The 14,104-nt window shown below is 34.8% G+C and overlaps 2 protein-coding genes and 1 non-coding gene across 3 annotated transcripts; 2 read left to right on the forward strand and 1 right to left on the reverse strand.

Moving 5' to 3' along the window:
- Positions 1-1,145: 1,145 nt before the first annotated feature.
- On the reverse strand, positions 1,146-7,331 carry LOC142981040 (uncharacterized). The gene is made up of 4 exons (XM_076126694.1): positions 7,172-7,331; positions 6,294-6,507; positions 5,676-5,774; positions 1,146-3,065 (listed from the first exon to the last, which is right to left on the reverse strand). The coding sequence occupies exons 1-4, from the start codon at positions 7,289-7,291 to the stop codon at positions 2,845-2,847; spliced, it is 654 nt and encodes a 217-aa protein (XP_075982809.1). The 5' UTR covers positions 7,292-7,331; the 3' UTR covers positions 1,146-2,844.
- A 1,773-nt stretch (positions 7,332-9,104) lies between these two features.
- Positions 9,105-13,259, forward strand: LOC142981272 (lopap-like). The gene is made up of 4 exons (XM_076127068.1): positions 9,105-9,240; positions 11,300-11,507; positions 12,649-12,747; positions 13,024-13,259. The coding sequence occupies exons 1-4, from the start codon at positions 9,115-9,117 to the stop codon at positions 13,257-13,259; spliced, it is 669 nt and encodes a 222-aa protein (XP_075983183.1). The 5' UTR covers positions 9,105-9,114.
- LOC142981350 (U2 spliceosomal RNA) lies at positions 10,553-10,745 on the forward strand. Its single transcript, XR_012959931.1, has one exon. It is a non-coding gene; the product is annotated as a U2 spliceosomal RNA (small nuclear RNA).
- Positions 13,260-14,104: the final 845 nt, after the last annotated feature.

Genomic DNA, 14,104 nt, shown 5'->3' on the forward strand with positions numbered 1-14,104 from the left:
AGAGTTCACTGTCTCCTATAACATTCCCTTAAACGATATCCGATGACGGTTACGTAAAACTGTTGTAAAACTCAACGAGCCTGTTACTCTTGCGGTTTGAAACTATTATATACTGAAACCTGAACTTTTTCAGGGAAATAAAACTACCTTGGCTTAGCAGTTACTTGAAATGCCCATCAGTTATAGAGTCTTTCAAAAGATGTGATGCTAAGTAATTACAAAAATAAACAAGTCTTTTATGTATATTCAGGGAAATCTCTGGAACTTTTGTAATTATTAGAATATCTATTACTTAAGTTGAGATTAGACTAATAACACAAAAATAGAATATCTTTTCTGTTTTTATTCTTGGCCGAAGTCATTAGAATAGATCTGCAAGTCTTATTTCGCACGAACTCAATTGCAATATTTGATATTAATGTCATCTATTATCATGCCGAGTAACTACGACAGCCTTGTGTGTTGCACGCTCCTTGCCGTATCAATTCGATGTCTCTAGTAGTACAAACAAGTGCTAATAGATGTCATTGTAAGGCCCAGCGCAGACAGACCGGAATAATCCTCGCGCGGTCTCGAGCATTTTCTTTACGGCTCGCGGATGCTCGAGCATGCTCGCGACTGCTCGAGCCTGCGCGAGGAAAACTTTCTAGGTTACCATTCTTCATTAAACAGGCCAGTTTTCGTGAAAATTCGTCAACGATGGCAGACTGGGCCATGATTATAATTGCTCTTTTGACTGAAGAAGAATAAAAATGACGTTCTCTCTCTTTAAACTCAGTAACAACATTGAAATTTTTCGTACGATGCTCGCGCGTCCTCGAGTATGCGCGGGGATACCCGCGCATCCTCGAGGACGCGCGAGCATTTTTTGTCAGGTTCAAGCAATTATGCACTTTATTTTAATTAATTTAAAGTTGATTTTCAAGTGCGTTAAAAAAATCCTCTCCGCTGCGCTCCTCTTGGTCTGCGCTGACCCTAATACATTTAGTTGCCTTGATAATCATTGAAAACAATTTTATCATCAGGACTCTGGAAAAAGAAAGAGTACAGTCACGAAAATCAGTGTCACATTTTAATTGCAGCAAAAAAGCTGTTTTTCAGGTCAATTTTGTTTTACACAAATTCTCAAAAAATAAAAACTTCAATCCAAACAAAATCACTTTATTTCTTACATTTAACAATAAATTACTACCACTATTAAATACACATAATTATTCACTTAATTTTAATGAAAATTATCTTTACGGTAGGTCCTAGATCATTAAATGCGTTACATCGTATTGACAGTCCAATGTGAAAAACAAAAAGTAATACCTTTCAAACGATTTTTTTTCTAAGCCATTTACTAAATAGATTTCGGAAACACAGTCAAACAGTAATTGAGAATCTTCCCCTTTTCTGAAGGCGCTTAAAAATAGACTATCAATGCGTATTAATTCGTATAGTTTAATGTATTTAAGTTTGCTATCTCAGCTTATATTATTATTGTCTTCAATAACAATTAGGTAATAATATTTATCTGTTACGTGAGTGAAATAAATAACGATAATATCTTTAATGTTTTGTATCAAGTTAATCCTTATTGCCTGTTACACAAAAATATTTATATTTTATTTACCTAATTATGTTGAAGGTCCAGTAACTATTTTTAGAAGTGCACCTGCATAATAGGTCGGGGATAAAGTATTTTCACGTTATAGTATGTATGAACCTATCTCTTTGGCTTCAATAATCACAAATGAGTACACGGGTCATTAGGTTTATTTTAGTGAGCTCGTGAGGTACCCGAACATCGAGTAGAGAAAAGATTTCGTTACAAGTTCATACATACTATAACGCGAAACGACTTTTTCCCCGACCTAATATAATTTATAGCCAAATTTTCTCTCTTAGAATAAGTTTGCCATTATTGTCTAAAACTTCAATATTATTACAGTTTAAGTACAGAAAAGCCGGCCTAATTATCCGTACTAAGAGTTCCATGGGGCTAACAACACTTGCCTATAGAATGCACTGCTTATGATTCAACGTCAACGGGAATCTACTATCAATTTATACAATTACGATTAGACTTGGTTAAAATAGTAACCAACTAAATAAGTCACGTAAGAAATACCGACTGTAAGGCTTATCTAAAGATACAATATTGAGACCTAGTACTAACGCATGTACATGTCTATACACAGTGCCGGCGGCACGAGCCGTCACCTTAAGCCGGGTCACAAGCCGGTTACACGGTGGACTACATTATACGTTACACTCGTCTCACCCGGCTTTATCAAATGCAGAAACTTGTACAGGTTTCATTTCAGTTGTAAGGTCGAACAATTAACACATCACTATATTTGAAGCGAACTATTACTCATTCCGTTGGCTCAACGACCCAAAATGTGTCTTGGCCTCCGACGCGAGAGAACGCCACTTTGCCCGATCTTTGGCCACTTCTTGCCAATCACCGGCTTGAAGCTCCCTCAGATCCGCCTCCACCACATGAAGCGAACTATCATTGCGCGTTATCTACACAGTATACTAGCGCGACCATGCCGACTGGTCTGACACCATAAAAAACAGAAAATGTTTCCTTTATTCTATGCCTACCACCGACATTCCCGGGCAGTCATAAGAGCTGCTCCGGCACTGTGTGTAGCCTTTATACTACGTCTCAATATTGTGTTTTTGGATAAGTTTGACAAACTTTATTTTCTTGTGTGACTAAGCTATACTTACCAAGTTTAATTTTTTCCAACTGTAGATAGAATTGTATGCTTAGTACAAACGATACTAAAGGCTCCTAGTCTTTAGTTTCCCCATTAAACTGTCAACACATCTATCCAAACACACATACTAATAAAACCGCCTGAACAATGCTATAGCCGCGGCAGAAGTAAGTACTAGAGTAGACGTGTCTAACTGATGACCTTTGTTCCCAACCCTGCAGTTGTCTTCTGTGTTGTTGAAGGTATAGAACTGCGTGTCTTGGAGACTGTAGTTGGCTACTGCCTGGTCTAGTTGTACTGCGTCTGTGTCTTTTAGATGAGGAGTACGGGTCAGCTTCCAGATTTCGTCTGAAATTTAAAGTTGATTGTGAGAATTGGCATTTGTGGCGTTAGAAATGTATTATTTCCATAATTTAAAGCAGACGCAAGTTTCTTTCAATCTGTTTTATTTTAGTTTTACTCACAATCATTTCCTTAGGTTTAGTTTATACCTTATCTTTCGTAAGGGAAAGATTCTGCCTAGTCTAGTTATTGGCAATAATTTGAATAGATGGCCCGAATGTTGTCTAAAAAGAGGTTAGATTTGTTACTTGATGGTTGGATTCTATATTTTTAGCTGTTTTCATTTGGTATTATCGCTCAAAAACAGAGTGACTACAAAAAAAAACAATTGAACTAGAAATATAACATATTATTTTGGACGTAGTGGCCAAAGACGCGGTTTCCTAAAAATATAGCCATTTCTACAGGCACAGTACATAACTTTATGCTTATTACCAACAAATTCTTTGCAAAAATACCAAACAAATCTATTCAGGAATGTTCCAAATCGCTCTATTTACGAAAACAGTTGAGACTAAATAAAACCTTGTTTATTTATCTTCACCTCTCAATCCAGTACATTTCAGACGTCCAAATAAACAGTACAAGTAACCGCATACCAGAAAAGATTATATTATCAGACTGCCTATAGTTTAAGCGATAGTGTACTAAGAAATGTCGAGTTTAATTGCCGAATTTTCTAATATCTGTTGGAATCTAATCAACTGCCTGTATGCATAGGCACCTTAGCACGACTTTTAGAAATAGTAGACTATTTCCTTTCCGTGGTGAAATCCTTATACCTATTTTACCAGCCATATTCAATCTATATCGGTATAATAACTTTAGCGTGAAAGAACGACAAACGAACAAAATGTCGACATTAATCATTTTATTATTATTAAAGTATGGAGTTTACAATAGCCTACTTAGACGACAGGTGCTATAACCCAGATAACTGGGTTGTGGAGGTCCGATAGGCAGTCGCTCCATGTAAAATATTGGTATTCAGTTGTATCTGGTGAGTCTGGCAGACGACTCTGTCATGGTTAGAAGAATGGCTAAGCTAAGATGAGAGATGATTTACCATTTAACTTTATCTCTCTTCAGCCACACCTTGAGTTGTAATAAAAAATTAAAAAATAATTTTCATTCAAAGGAAATCCTATCATCAGAAACAGATAAGATATAATTCTAGCTATACAGGCTATCGACGAAACTAATCGAATCTCGTGTAATTAGATAATCAGTCGTCCATATAAAAGTAATTATTTGGAGGACGAGAGACGTAGATGTGTAAAAAATGCCGGTCGGTTTGACGACACGGACTTTGGTTCTGTATAAACAATACTTCTGTTTATAAAATGGTGCTTGCTATACTCGAAATTGAGGGACTGCAGAAGTGTATGACATAAACCCCACACTTTTCGCATTCATATCACTGGTTACACCCACGTTTTGTTAGATTATAACTTAAAGCCAATGTAATAGGGATCGAGAATATTGCCACATACTGAACATAGTGAACACGTATCCAAACTCATTGAGAATGAAATCTAGGCTACTGTTGAGAAAGTTTTAACAAACATTATAAATATCCAAAAGCACTTTGCCCAACCTTTTAATCTAACCTATTATTTCTTAATCAGCGTCCACATATGTTACATGTTATACGTTACCGCTCGGAACGTAAAAAGTCAAAATAATTTGTATTAATTTTAGTAAGTGAATATATTTTCATCTACAGATCTCTACAAATCTGTAGAAACGAACGATCAGCGAGTATCACGCGGTTTCCGTTTGATCGCACTCGGCCTTCATCTGACCGGCAAATTGCTATCACTACCGCTTTGTAAAAAAACTTCTACTTAATTGGCATTTGTCACATTACTGTTAGATGTTTGCTTTGTTGATCAATGACTCATGTCAATAAACTACCTTTAATAGGAGATAGCGTTAAAACTAACAACAGATAGAACGCTACGGTTGAAAGAAAATGCCTTAGGAATATACTTACCAAGACGGTAATCCGGAATTAATTTTGACGTGGATGGAAAAGTATTAGTAGATAGATAGGTAATTTTCACAAGTGCAACAATAGAGATTGACTAAGCTATTTTTTAAAGTAAATGCAACAGTAGTTCATTGCATTATAAATTGCAGCAGCAGTTGCAATAAACCTAGCTCCTCTTGCATTTCTGCGCAATGACTGTATTCAGACATTTAGCTTTTACAGTTCTAGCTTACGAACACCAGCTCGCAGATTATCATAGCATCAAAATTGATCTTCAAATGATTAGTTGTTACTTATTTTAAACGAACTAAATCCAGCAGTCGAACCATATTTTTAGTCGATGCCTTTTATAAACTTTCCGCGTAGTATGTTTATTATTATTTCAACCTAGTTGACGCATGAAATTAGGAAAGTATTAACCCTTATTTGACCTTGAATATCTAACTATCTCTATATTAATTTTCATTTAAATCTGATGATCCGTAAAACCGTTAGAGTTTTTAAACATTTATCTTGGATAGCTTGCCGTTTTAGCGTAGGTTAATTGGCCGTGGTTGCAAACTTGCTATTCTTTATCAAAAAATATTCTCCTAAAATAAAAATAAAGTGTTGTTGTTACTTACAAATACTGCTGTTGCCATCATCGTTGTCGTAACAAGCGAACATCACCGCGTAATGTTCATAGTTCACGTCTAGAAACGAATACGTTTCCGTTTTGTTATCTGCAAAGAAAATCGCATAGAATAAACATTGTGAAATATCTTGTAACAATAAATAGGCACGAGATTTATTAGATTTACTTTTTGACTATTGATATAGAATCTAGATCGATAGAAATAATGCTTGCCTTACTTTTAGACAGCTATTCAATAGTCATGTACTATGACTACTGTAGTACCCAAACATGTTGGGCTGCTGAAGGAATTGGTGGGTACATACCCACCAATTCCGTGTTTAATTAATAGATTAATTGACTTGAGATCAAATCGCTATACCTAATGTTACGTGTTGTATACATGATGCAATGTTTCGCTAAATAAAGTTTTTTATTTTATATATTCTTAACTTATTAGTCTGATTGCCCCATCTTCCTAAGAGTTGTTTTTCCAAAGTCTGGGAATAAACCATTTTGATGTTTTAACAAAAAGTATTAAAATCCTACAAAAAGGTCAACAACTCATCAAAACAGCTAAAGATTCTTCTTTATATAACACTTCTACAGTAATTCTGAACCCTCTCACCGTCATAAGCAACTTGCAACAAATCCCCACTGCTATTACTATTAGGGTCTGGCTTCAAAGACACGGTTCCGTTGTAGTAAGTAACTGTGTTGTTCGCGAACCAACTGATGGACACGTCCGTGATGTTCTGATGGTCGAAGAGGACCATGGCACAGGCGCCTTTGATCTCCAAGTCGTTTGTGGCGACCGCTGCGAGGTACCACACGCCGTCGAGCTGGAGACAGAAAGAGAGGTAGCTATAGAAATATGAAGAGACGTTTTTGTGAGTTGTTGTCTATAACTTTGCTGAGGTACTTTCTATTACTACTGACTTGACTGAAATTTGTTGAAAATGTGATAAAGAAATTACTTAATTGAATAAAAACAAAAGATCGGTTTGTAGATGATTTGTGGTGATTCTCAGATTGAACTTATGTTTAGTAGAGCGATGAGTTTGGCAAATATTCTCTTCATTTATAACTTTACATAGATTTTTTTTTCGGGCTTTCCTGTCGGTCTGCCTATATTATCCACTAATAGATATGAGCGCATACAATAATAATTTGAGCTTTCAGATCATAGCTAGTTCCTACTTAGGATAAGTATACGGTTATTTGTATATATCCAAGTATTTTTCTAGCTACAGTATTCTACGGTATTCTAGCAGCATAATACGTTTTAAATAATACGTGTAATAGTTTCTAAAAAAAAAAACTAAACTGAATTTGAATAAGTACTGCTGAAAATTAATACTGAATTTGCAATCTCCTACAAGAGTATTATCTCCGAGCAATAATCACTGAAATTTCATGACTAATCGCGTAGCTTCTACTTTCAAAACGTCTGAAACTATTTCGCAATTTGACCTTAAACCTTTACGCTATCTTCAAACAACTCACTGCTTTCCAATCCAATTTCCTTGGAGTGACCATTGGGCAGGAAGTATTCATAACTGCACCTTCCACACTCATCACCAACACCACCACCACGAAACTTGGGACCAACATCTTCACAAACATTGGCTACGAATGCTGGCGACCAACTGAAACGCGACGTAAAAAGTTACGTCTTTTAAGCAATATGCTTTTTATTGCAACTGTTTTAGTTCCGGGGAGTTTTCGTAAGATATTGTGATGCAGACTAGCTGGTTTGCGCTCAAGGTGTCTTCTGTAAGGATAAAATATTATGAAGTTGGTTAACAATGGTTTCATATTTCATATTCAAGGTGAAATATAATTAATTGTAGTCGATTAATTATTCATTTTCTCTTAATAAGAATGCAAATAGTCTAATAAATTAGTCTATTACCACGACTAACTGCATCTGTTTTATTTAAACCATATATACAAATCGAAATGAATGAATTATTTGTTTGCTTTTGATGAGATCTACCGATTCTTTCAGGTACTTGTTAAGAACCCATTTTTGCTTGTATGCTATCACGAGGCCACTGGTTTTATTCCCGGATTGGGCTAAGTACTGTTCGATTTTAGCAACTTCGGCTAGAAAAAAATCCGTTTTATTATGTCACTAGTAAATACAAATATGCAGTGGATTTTTTCGTCACTTTTATGAACCCTAAGAACATATTTTTTCATCTTCCGTTAACATCCAAAAACGGTTTATCCGTTTCTAAAAAAGTGAACAATCGGTTTAAATAGCTATCATTATTATTAGTCTAAAGGAAGTAACTTCCTTAACTATTTCAATAGACCAGTTTTTATTGTAGTGCTATTAAAAAATATGTAAAGGCCTTCCTTTGTGCGAACAAACTCCGCATTTTGTTTACTGCACTCGTTGGTATTGTAGTTCCTTTGCCTTAAGTAAGCCGGTAAGTACTTATACATTTTGTTTTTTTTTGTATGTTTAAAAAAGACAACTCCCGCACTAAAAATTGCTCTTGTGTCGCGGGGACTTTTACAAACAACAGACACAAAGCACAACCAGACCCGAAACAATTATTTGTGGATCGCACAAATAATTGTCCCGTGTGGGAATCGAAACCACGACCTCCCGTTGCAATGGTATCGGCGTGGCGACCTAAACCACTGCGCCACGGAGGCAGTCAAATTTTATTGTAGGTAATAATAATATTTACTTCTGTGTTCTAGTGTCTATAAAATTAAGTCCTTTCTGGGGTTAATATCGTTTTTTACTTTAGTTTATGTGAATCAGACAGACATAAATATATTATTTCTGTTTGCGGTTATACCTATGGCAATTAAATGAGCGTAAGAAATAATGCATCTACTTGAAAAAGATGCATTTTTGATGAGTTTTTTTGGGATTTTAATACCATCTATAGAACCATTTCTACACAGCAACAATGCAATCAAATCGACCATTTTCTTTCGCTGCTCCTCTATCCTGTACAAATGTTATCGGGATTAGCCAGCATACTTATTTTATGACAACTTGTAACTGCATATACCACAACCAAGTAATCCCACACACACTTATCTTCAAATGCTAGGTCATTCAAGTTTCCATCACTAACTAATCTATACTTAATATTATTAAGCTGAAAAGTTTGTTTGCTTGTTTGTTTGTTTGAACGCGCTTATCTCAGGAACTACTGCTTCGAATTAAAAAATCTTTTGTTTTGAATAGACCATTTATCGATGAAAGCTTTAGGCTATAAATCATCACGCTGCAGCTTTTAGGAGCGGAGTAGCAACGAAAAATGTTACAAAAACGGGGAAATTATGTTATTATTATTATGTCTCTCTTATGTGACGCAAGCGAAGTTGCGCGGGTCAAATAGTTCTTTATCAAGATATGATGAATCTTATCGCGTAAGATATTGATTGACGAAACCATCTTTGACTCAGATGCTGTGAAAATGTTTGTAAGATTGTTTTTAGTTTTTCTATTAGTGGTTTATTATGGGGAATTGTGTGAAGGACAAGTGCTGCAGTTTGGGACTTGTGTTGAAGTGGAAAGTATGCAGTATTTTGATATAGAAAGGGTAAGGATCTCTTCCTCGTATGGTACTTTTATTGATAAATGGGACACCTTTGAGGTTAGATTTGGAATAAGAGTCTTCTGTGAATGGAAGGTGTGAAATAGAGAGCCTGAACTGACTGAATAAGAACAAATGCGGCAAAAACAGCAAAGCATATAATTGCAATTTGTTGTATGTATTTTAACTGTAGTTTATCTATACAATAGCGTCAAAACTCATACAAAAAACGCTATTGAATAGATAAATTGCCGCTAAATGTACTCAGAAACCGGGTGTTAAGTCAATTAGGCGTTGATAAAATTCTTTTAAATATTCAGTCAAGATTTTTGACGCAAGTGTTAAGCAAGCAGAGCCGTGAATAAGAAGTCGTTAGTCGTTGGTAAAGACCACTGAGCAAAAAAGTATTTGTAAAATATATCTTCGTGTGTCCTAATCGTTTGCTTATTGGGTTCTAAGTTAAAAACATAATTTTTATTATACACGTGATATTTTAACGTTTTGTATTGTGCATCATGAGAGACTCTGTGTTGTCGAACAGGTCCCCTTCGGTTGTACGTCAAGTTTGACCCCCTTTTCTTTTTTATGAATGGCTATTGTTGTCTCCCCTATTTTTAACACGCCGAGAGAGAGGGCAACATTGCAAAAGTAGAGATTGTTCATAATATTTTATTTTTAATATAAGTTGCTTTCATTTTAGAGCCACTGAAGCCATAGAATATTGCCATAAAAATATGTCGATTTGATCAATTTAATATGCAGCAGAAAAATAATGTCCCATCAAAATAAGGATTCTTGTGGCAGTTCTTTTTGAGTTCTTAGAAAATTCCGAAAAAAATTATCAAGTTCTGCAGCTTATCAAAAATTTTATTTGGAAGATACTTATAAGCAAATGATAATATAATTGTATGCGGGTATGCTTTTTATTGTACCTAATTATTAGGTTTAAAAAATAAGGATACCAGGACAAATGGTTAAGATTAAATTATGTGTATATAATTTATCAAGATGGATGAATGAGTGAGAGACATACAACACATGATTTTACTGTGTTTGTACTAAATTATTGAGTATAACCAAGAAACTCTCACTACTATTGGGCAATATATATATACAAAAGGATCATTCTCCACTTTTTTTGCTTAACCAATGATACAGTGGAGTATGTGTGTACTTTTTCAGTAGCTGCCTTTCAGAGGGGACGTTTAGTTCTGTCCCTGTTGTTGAGATGGCGGTGTATCGCCCCCCCTCATTTCTGAATCGCGGTGTTAAGATTCTCCGCGGCAGAATGACTACCCCAAAATTCGGAAATTACGTTATCGCTTCTCGGCCTATTGGCTAAGATCAAAGTGTAGTATCTGTTCTTTTCAGCTTAATATCTGAAAGTTCCCTCATTGAGGGACCAGTATATTAAACTGATTTTTGTAAAATGACGGGATGTTCGGGGCTCGCTCCACTCCTGTCACGGGTCGGCCCGGCATTGCAGTGCCGCCGGGATTGGCCCACAGAATCCACTATAAAAATTCTACGTATGTCGATATTGTGTCACTGTATCACTCGTAAGTTGACCATAAAGCTTAAATTATTCCATATAATAATTATATTCCAAAACTATCATGCAAATGACAGACAGACAGATTATTCAATTAACATTTTAAATCTATACTATAATATAATAAAGCTGAAGAGTTTGTTTGTTTGTTTGTTTGTTTGTTTGTTTGAACGCGCTAATCTCAGGAACTACTGGTCCGATTTGAAAAAATCTTTCAGTGTTAGATAGCCCAATTATTGAGGAAGGCTATAGGCTATATAACATCACGCTGCGGTCATTAGGAGCGGAGTAGCAACGAAAAATGTTACAAAAACGGGGAAAATTTTGACCCATTCTCTTAGGTGACGCAAGTGAAGTTGCGCGGGTCAGCTATGCACTATAAAAATAAAGATACTAAAAAGGAAATTAAAACAATTTATCGACAGTTTCAGAGTTCATTGCTCAGTATAAGAACTACACAATTATCTCTATTCAACTAGATCTAAGATTACATTCCTCATTTTCATATTCCAGTTCCTAGGCGAATGGTACGAGATCGAACGCTTTCCAGTCTGGTACGAACAGTATGGCAACTGTGCGTACAAGCGGCTACAGTACTGCGGGCGACGCGTGGAGATCGACCATGTGTACGTGAAGGAAGGGATACAGTTCTCATTGCGTGTGAACAGTAGTTACGCGCCGGGAGATGAAGCTGTGTTTGTTATACCTGAGACTAATATTGGTAAGTAATGAACAACTAGCTTTTACTTGCGCCTTGGTATAGATTAAAAAGAATTTCCTGAATGACTGAATTTAGCATTAGCTAGTTTGAGTCTAACCGTTTATCCGTCATAGCATAACAGCCAGAGCATACCTTATTTATAGTGTTAATAAAAATAAGAAGTATTGTACTAAAGTATGGATTATAATAAACAATCCATAGTCTACATTATTGACCTTATTTTTCATCATAATGGCCAAACAGATTTGAATAAAATTTGGCAATCCCAGAAAGCCGCAAAGAACGGTTATTCGCCGTATAGAATCATATACGCTTATGTTTCGTAGATCTCAAATTGTTTGCAGGCATTCCAACGTAAAATGTGTATTCGCGCTAATTCCCGTATCCTACTATATATTAATTAAAATAGAGGTTCTCTTCGAAATATTAGGGTAATATTTCAAAAACAAGACGGATAATCAACTACCTATCATCACGCAATAAATTATAAGTTGAAATCCTACTCATAAATCATTCAACGCAATAGCTGCATAAATTATAAATAACAAATCAAAGTTCTTGATAAAAAGGATAATATACAATTATCAGAATTAATGCAATAAGTACGAGAAATATGAAGAATTTTGACCGTCATAATCCTTTGATATACATATTTATCAGGTTTTATATACCTACTGTTATATTAATGTCATGCAAATAAGCGTTTTTAATTCTTATTTCCTGTTTACTACTTTCAGATAATATAATAGGTGCCTGAAAGTGAAATTTTGATATAATTTTTCATAGCTACTTATAATTTATCTACTGGATATCTAGCAAATTCAAAAATGGTTTCTAATTTCAAGTCTAATGGACAAGTTTCGAGTAGGGTACAACTATCAGAAAACATTTTTTCAATATTCCATTTCAAAAGTTAGTCGAATTTTTTTTCAGACGCGGTGAAATTGGCCATAACCATTTCAATATTCAAAAGTTCAAACTTATATAAGCAGTAGCGTAACTTTATTAAATCAATTTACCAATAATGAAAATATTGTAGTATAAACTATTGATGTTTTAGGACTAAATTGGTCCATTGTACATTCAATGTAATGAAAAAAGATACATTAGTAACTTATTCGTATTTTTCAATACATTTCAGATCCTATCGGAATACCGTTGCAGGTGATATCTTCTGACTACACAAACTACGCAGTGCTATACGGATGCAAGAGTAATGAGGAACTAGGCATTAAATATCGTAAGTATTAACGTCTTAGAACAACATACATTTAAAACATTACTAAGGTATTTTATCTGCTTTTTCTGTATTTGTAAAAGATATCATTTTGTAATAATTACCTTTTCCTAACAAGATATGCAATACGCGCATAAACCACTCTAGTTTCCAAATAACTTTATCAAATTAACCCACTAGTCCATACATTATAGTTTTGGTAATAATCCTTTCCAAAAGATCACTAACTGTAACAAATATTTGAAATTTTATTCATCCACATTTTTTTACACCTTTCAGTTGTGGCATGGATCCTCTCCCGAACATCAAGTCTTCTTGAAGACATCCTACAAAAGGCTCGCAGAGAACTTGACTCCATCCCCTTTGCCAACGTGATATACTTAGAGAAAGTGGATCATACAGACAGACAGTGCGCTCACCACTGGACGGCTCATGTTCAAGCAGAGAACATAACTGAAGCAGTCAGGAATCAGATGATAATGGATTATGGAATTTATGCAATGAAATTGGTATAATTTTTTTACATACATGTATTTTTATTTCAAATCCTAGTTGAGTTTTGGCCCTGTGGTCTACTTTTGCGAAAAAGAACATATTTTTGGCGGATATGTGCTTTAACAAATAACATGTAAATTGGTACTGAAAGCGTAATGAAAAACACATGTCATCGTTACAGACATACCTTATAATATGGATAACATCAACGTCAAGAAATTAGATCGTATGGACCTTTAAACAACGAACAAATACGATGCATAAAGTAAAATTGTTAAATAATTTGCACAATTAATGTGACTTCAAATAGTTTTTATCGTGATAAATTTGATCGTGGAGACCAATTTACAGTACTGCAACTGGATCCAATTACTTATAGTCAATTAGGCATAATACCTATGTTTATCCAAGTTAAGTGCTATGATAAAAAAAATGTTTTAAAATTCTACTCCTTCTTAGACAACAGGCGCTATCACACAACAACAAAAAATAAACTTAATTTCAACTTACATTAAAATGGCGTAGTAAAACTGATGTCCTTTCAGCCACTTTCAACCTTCAACCACCATGAACAATATAAAACTTATGACTGACATTATGTCACGTCCTCGAAATATGGTCTAATAATATTAAGTGTACTAATAACCATCATACAAGTACTCATTTTAATATATGTTTGTTCATTTGAAAAACAATAGTTACTAGGTAAAACAGTGAAGAAAAATGTCGCGAGAAAATCTTTGGAAAGAACTTTAAATCATTCAAGCAAATTTCAAATAGTTTATTATTTAATTCTTGTTTTGAGAGTTAATACTTCCGGTCAAATACTCAGACTCGAATTTTAAGATAAAGCTATATATTGCGA

The sequence above is a fragment of the Anticarsia gemmatalis genome, chromosome 19, assembly GCF_050436995.1.
Source record: "Anticarsia gemmatalis isolate Benzon Research Colony breed Stoneville strain chromosome 19, ilAntGemm2 primary, whole genome shotgun sequence".
In the NCBI taxonomy this organism is placed as follows: domain Eukaryota; kingdom Metazoa; phylum Arthropoda; class Insecta; order Lepidoptera; family Erebidae; genus Anticarsia; species Anticarsia gemmatalis.

Excerpts from the sequence above, each read along its gene's own strand:
- LOC142981040 (XM_076126694.1), bottom strand. The coding sequence starts at position 7,291 with ATGTTTGTGAAGATGTTGGTCCCAAGTTTCGTGGTGGTGGTGTTGGTG. Across the intron at positions 5,775-6,293 it reads GTTGCAAGTTGCTTATGACG|ATAACAAAACGGAAACGTAT; the intron begins GTGAGAGGGTTC and ends TTTTCTTTGCAG. Across the intron at positions 3,066-5,675 it reads TGATGGCAACAGCAGTATTT|ACGAAATCTGGAAGCTGACC; the intron begins GTAAGTAACAAC and ends TTTAAATTTCAG.
- LOC142981272 (XM_076127068.1), top strand. The coding sequence starts at position 9,115 with ATGTTTGTAAGATTGTTTTTAGTTTTTCTATTAGTGGTTTATTATGGG. Across the intron at positions 11,508-12,648 it reads TATACCTGAGACTAATATTG|ATCCTATCGGAATACCGTTG; the intron begins GTAAGTAATGAA and ends AATACATTTCAG. Across the intron at positions 12,748-13,023 it reads GGAACTAGGCATTAAATATC|TTGTGGCATGGATCCTCTCC; the intron begins GTAAGTATTAAC and ends TACACCTTTCAG.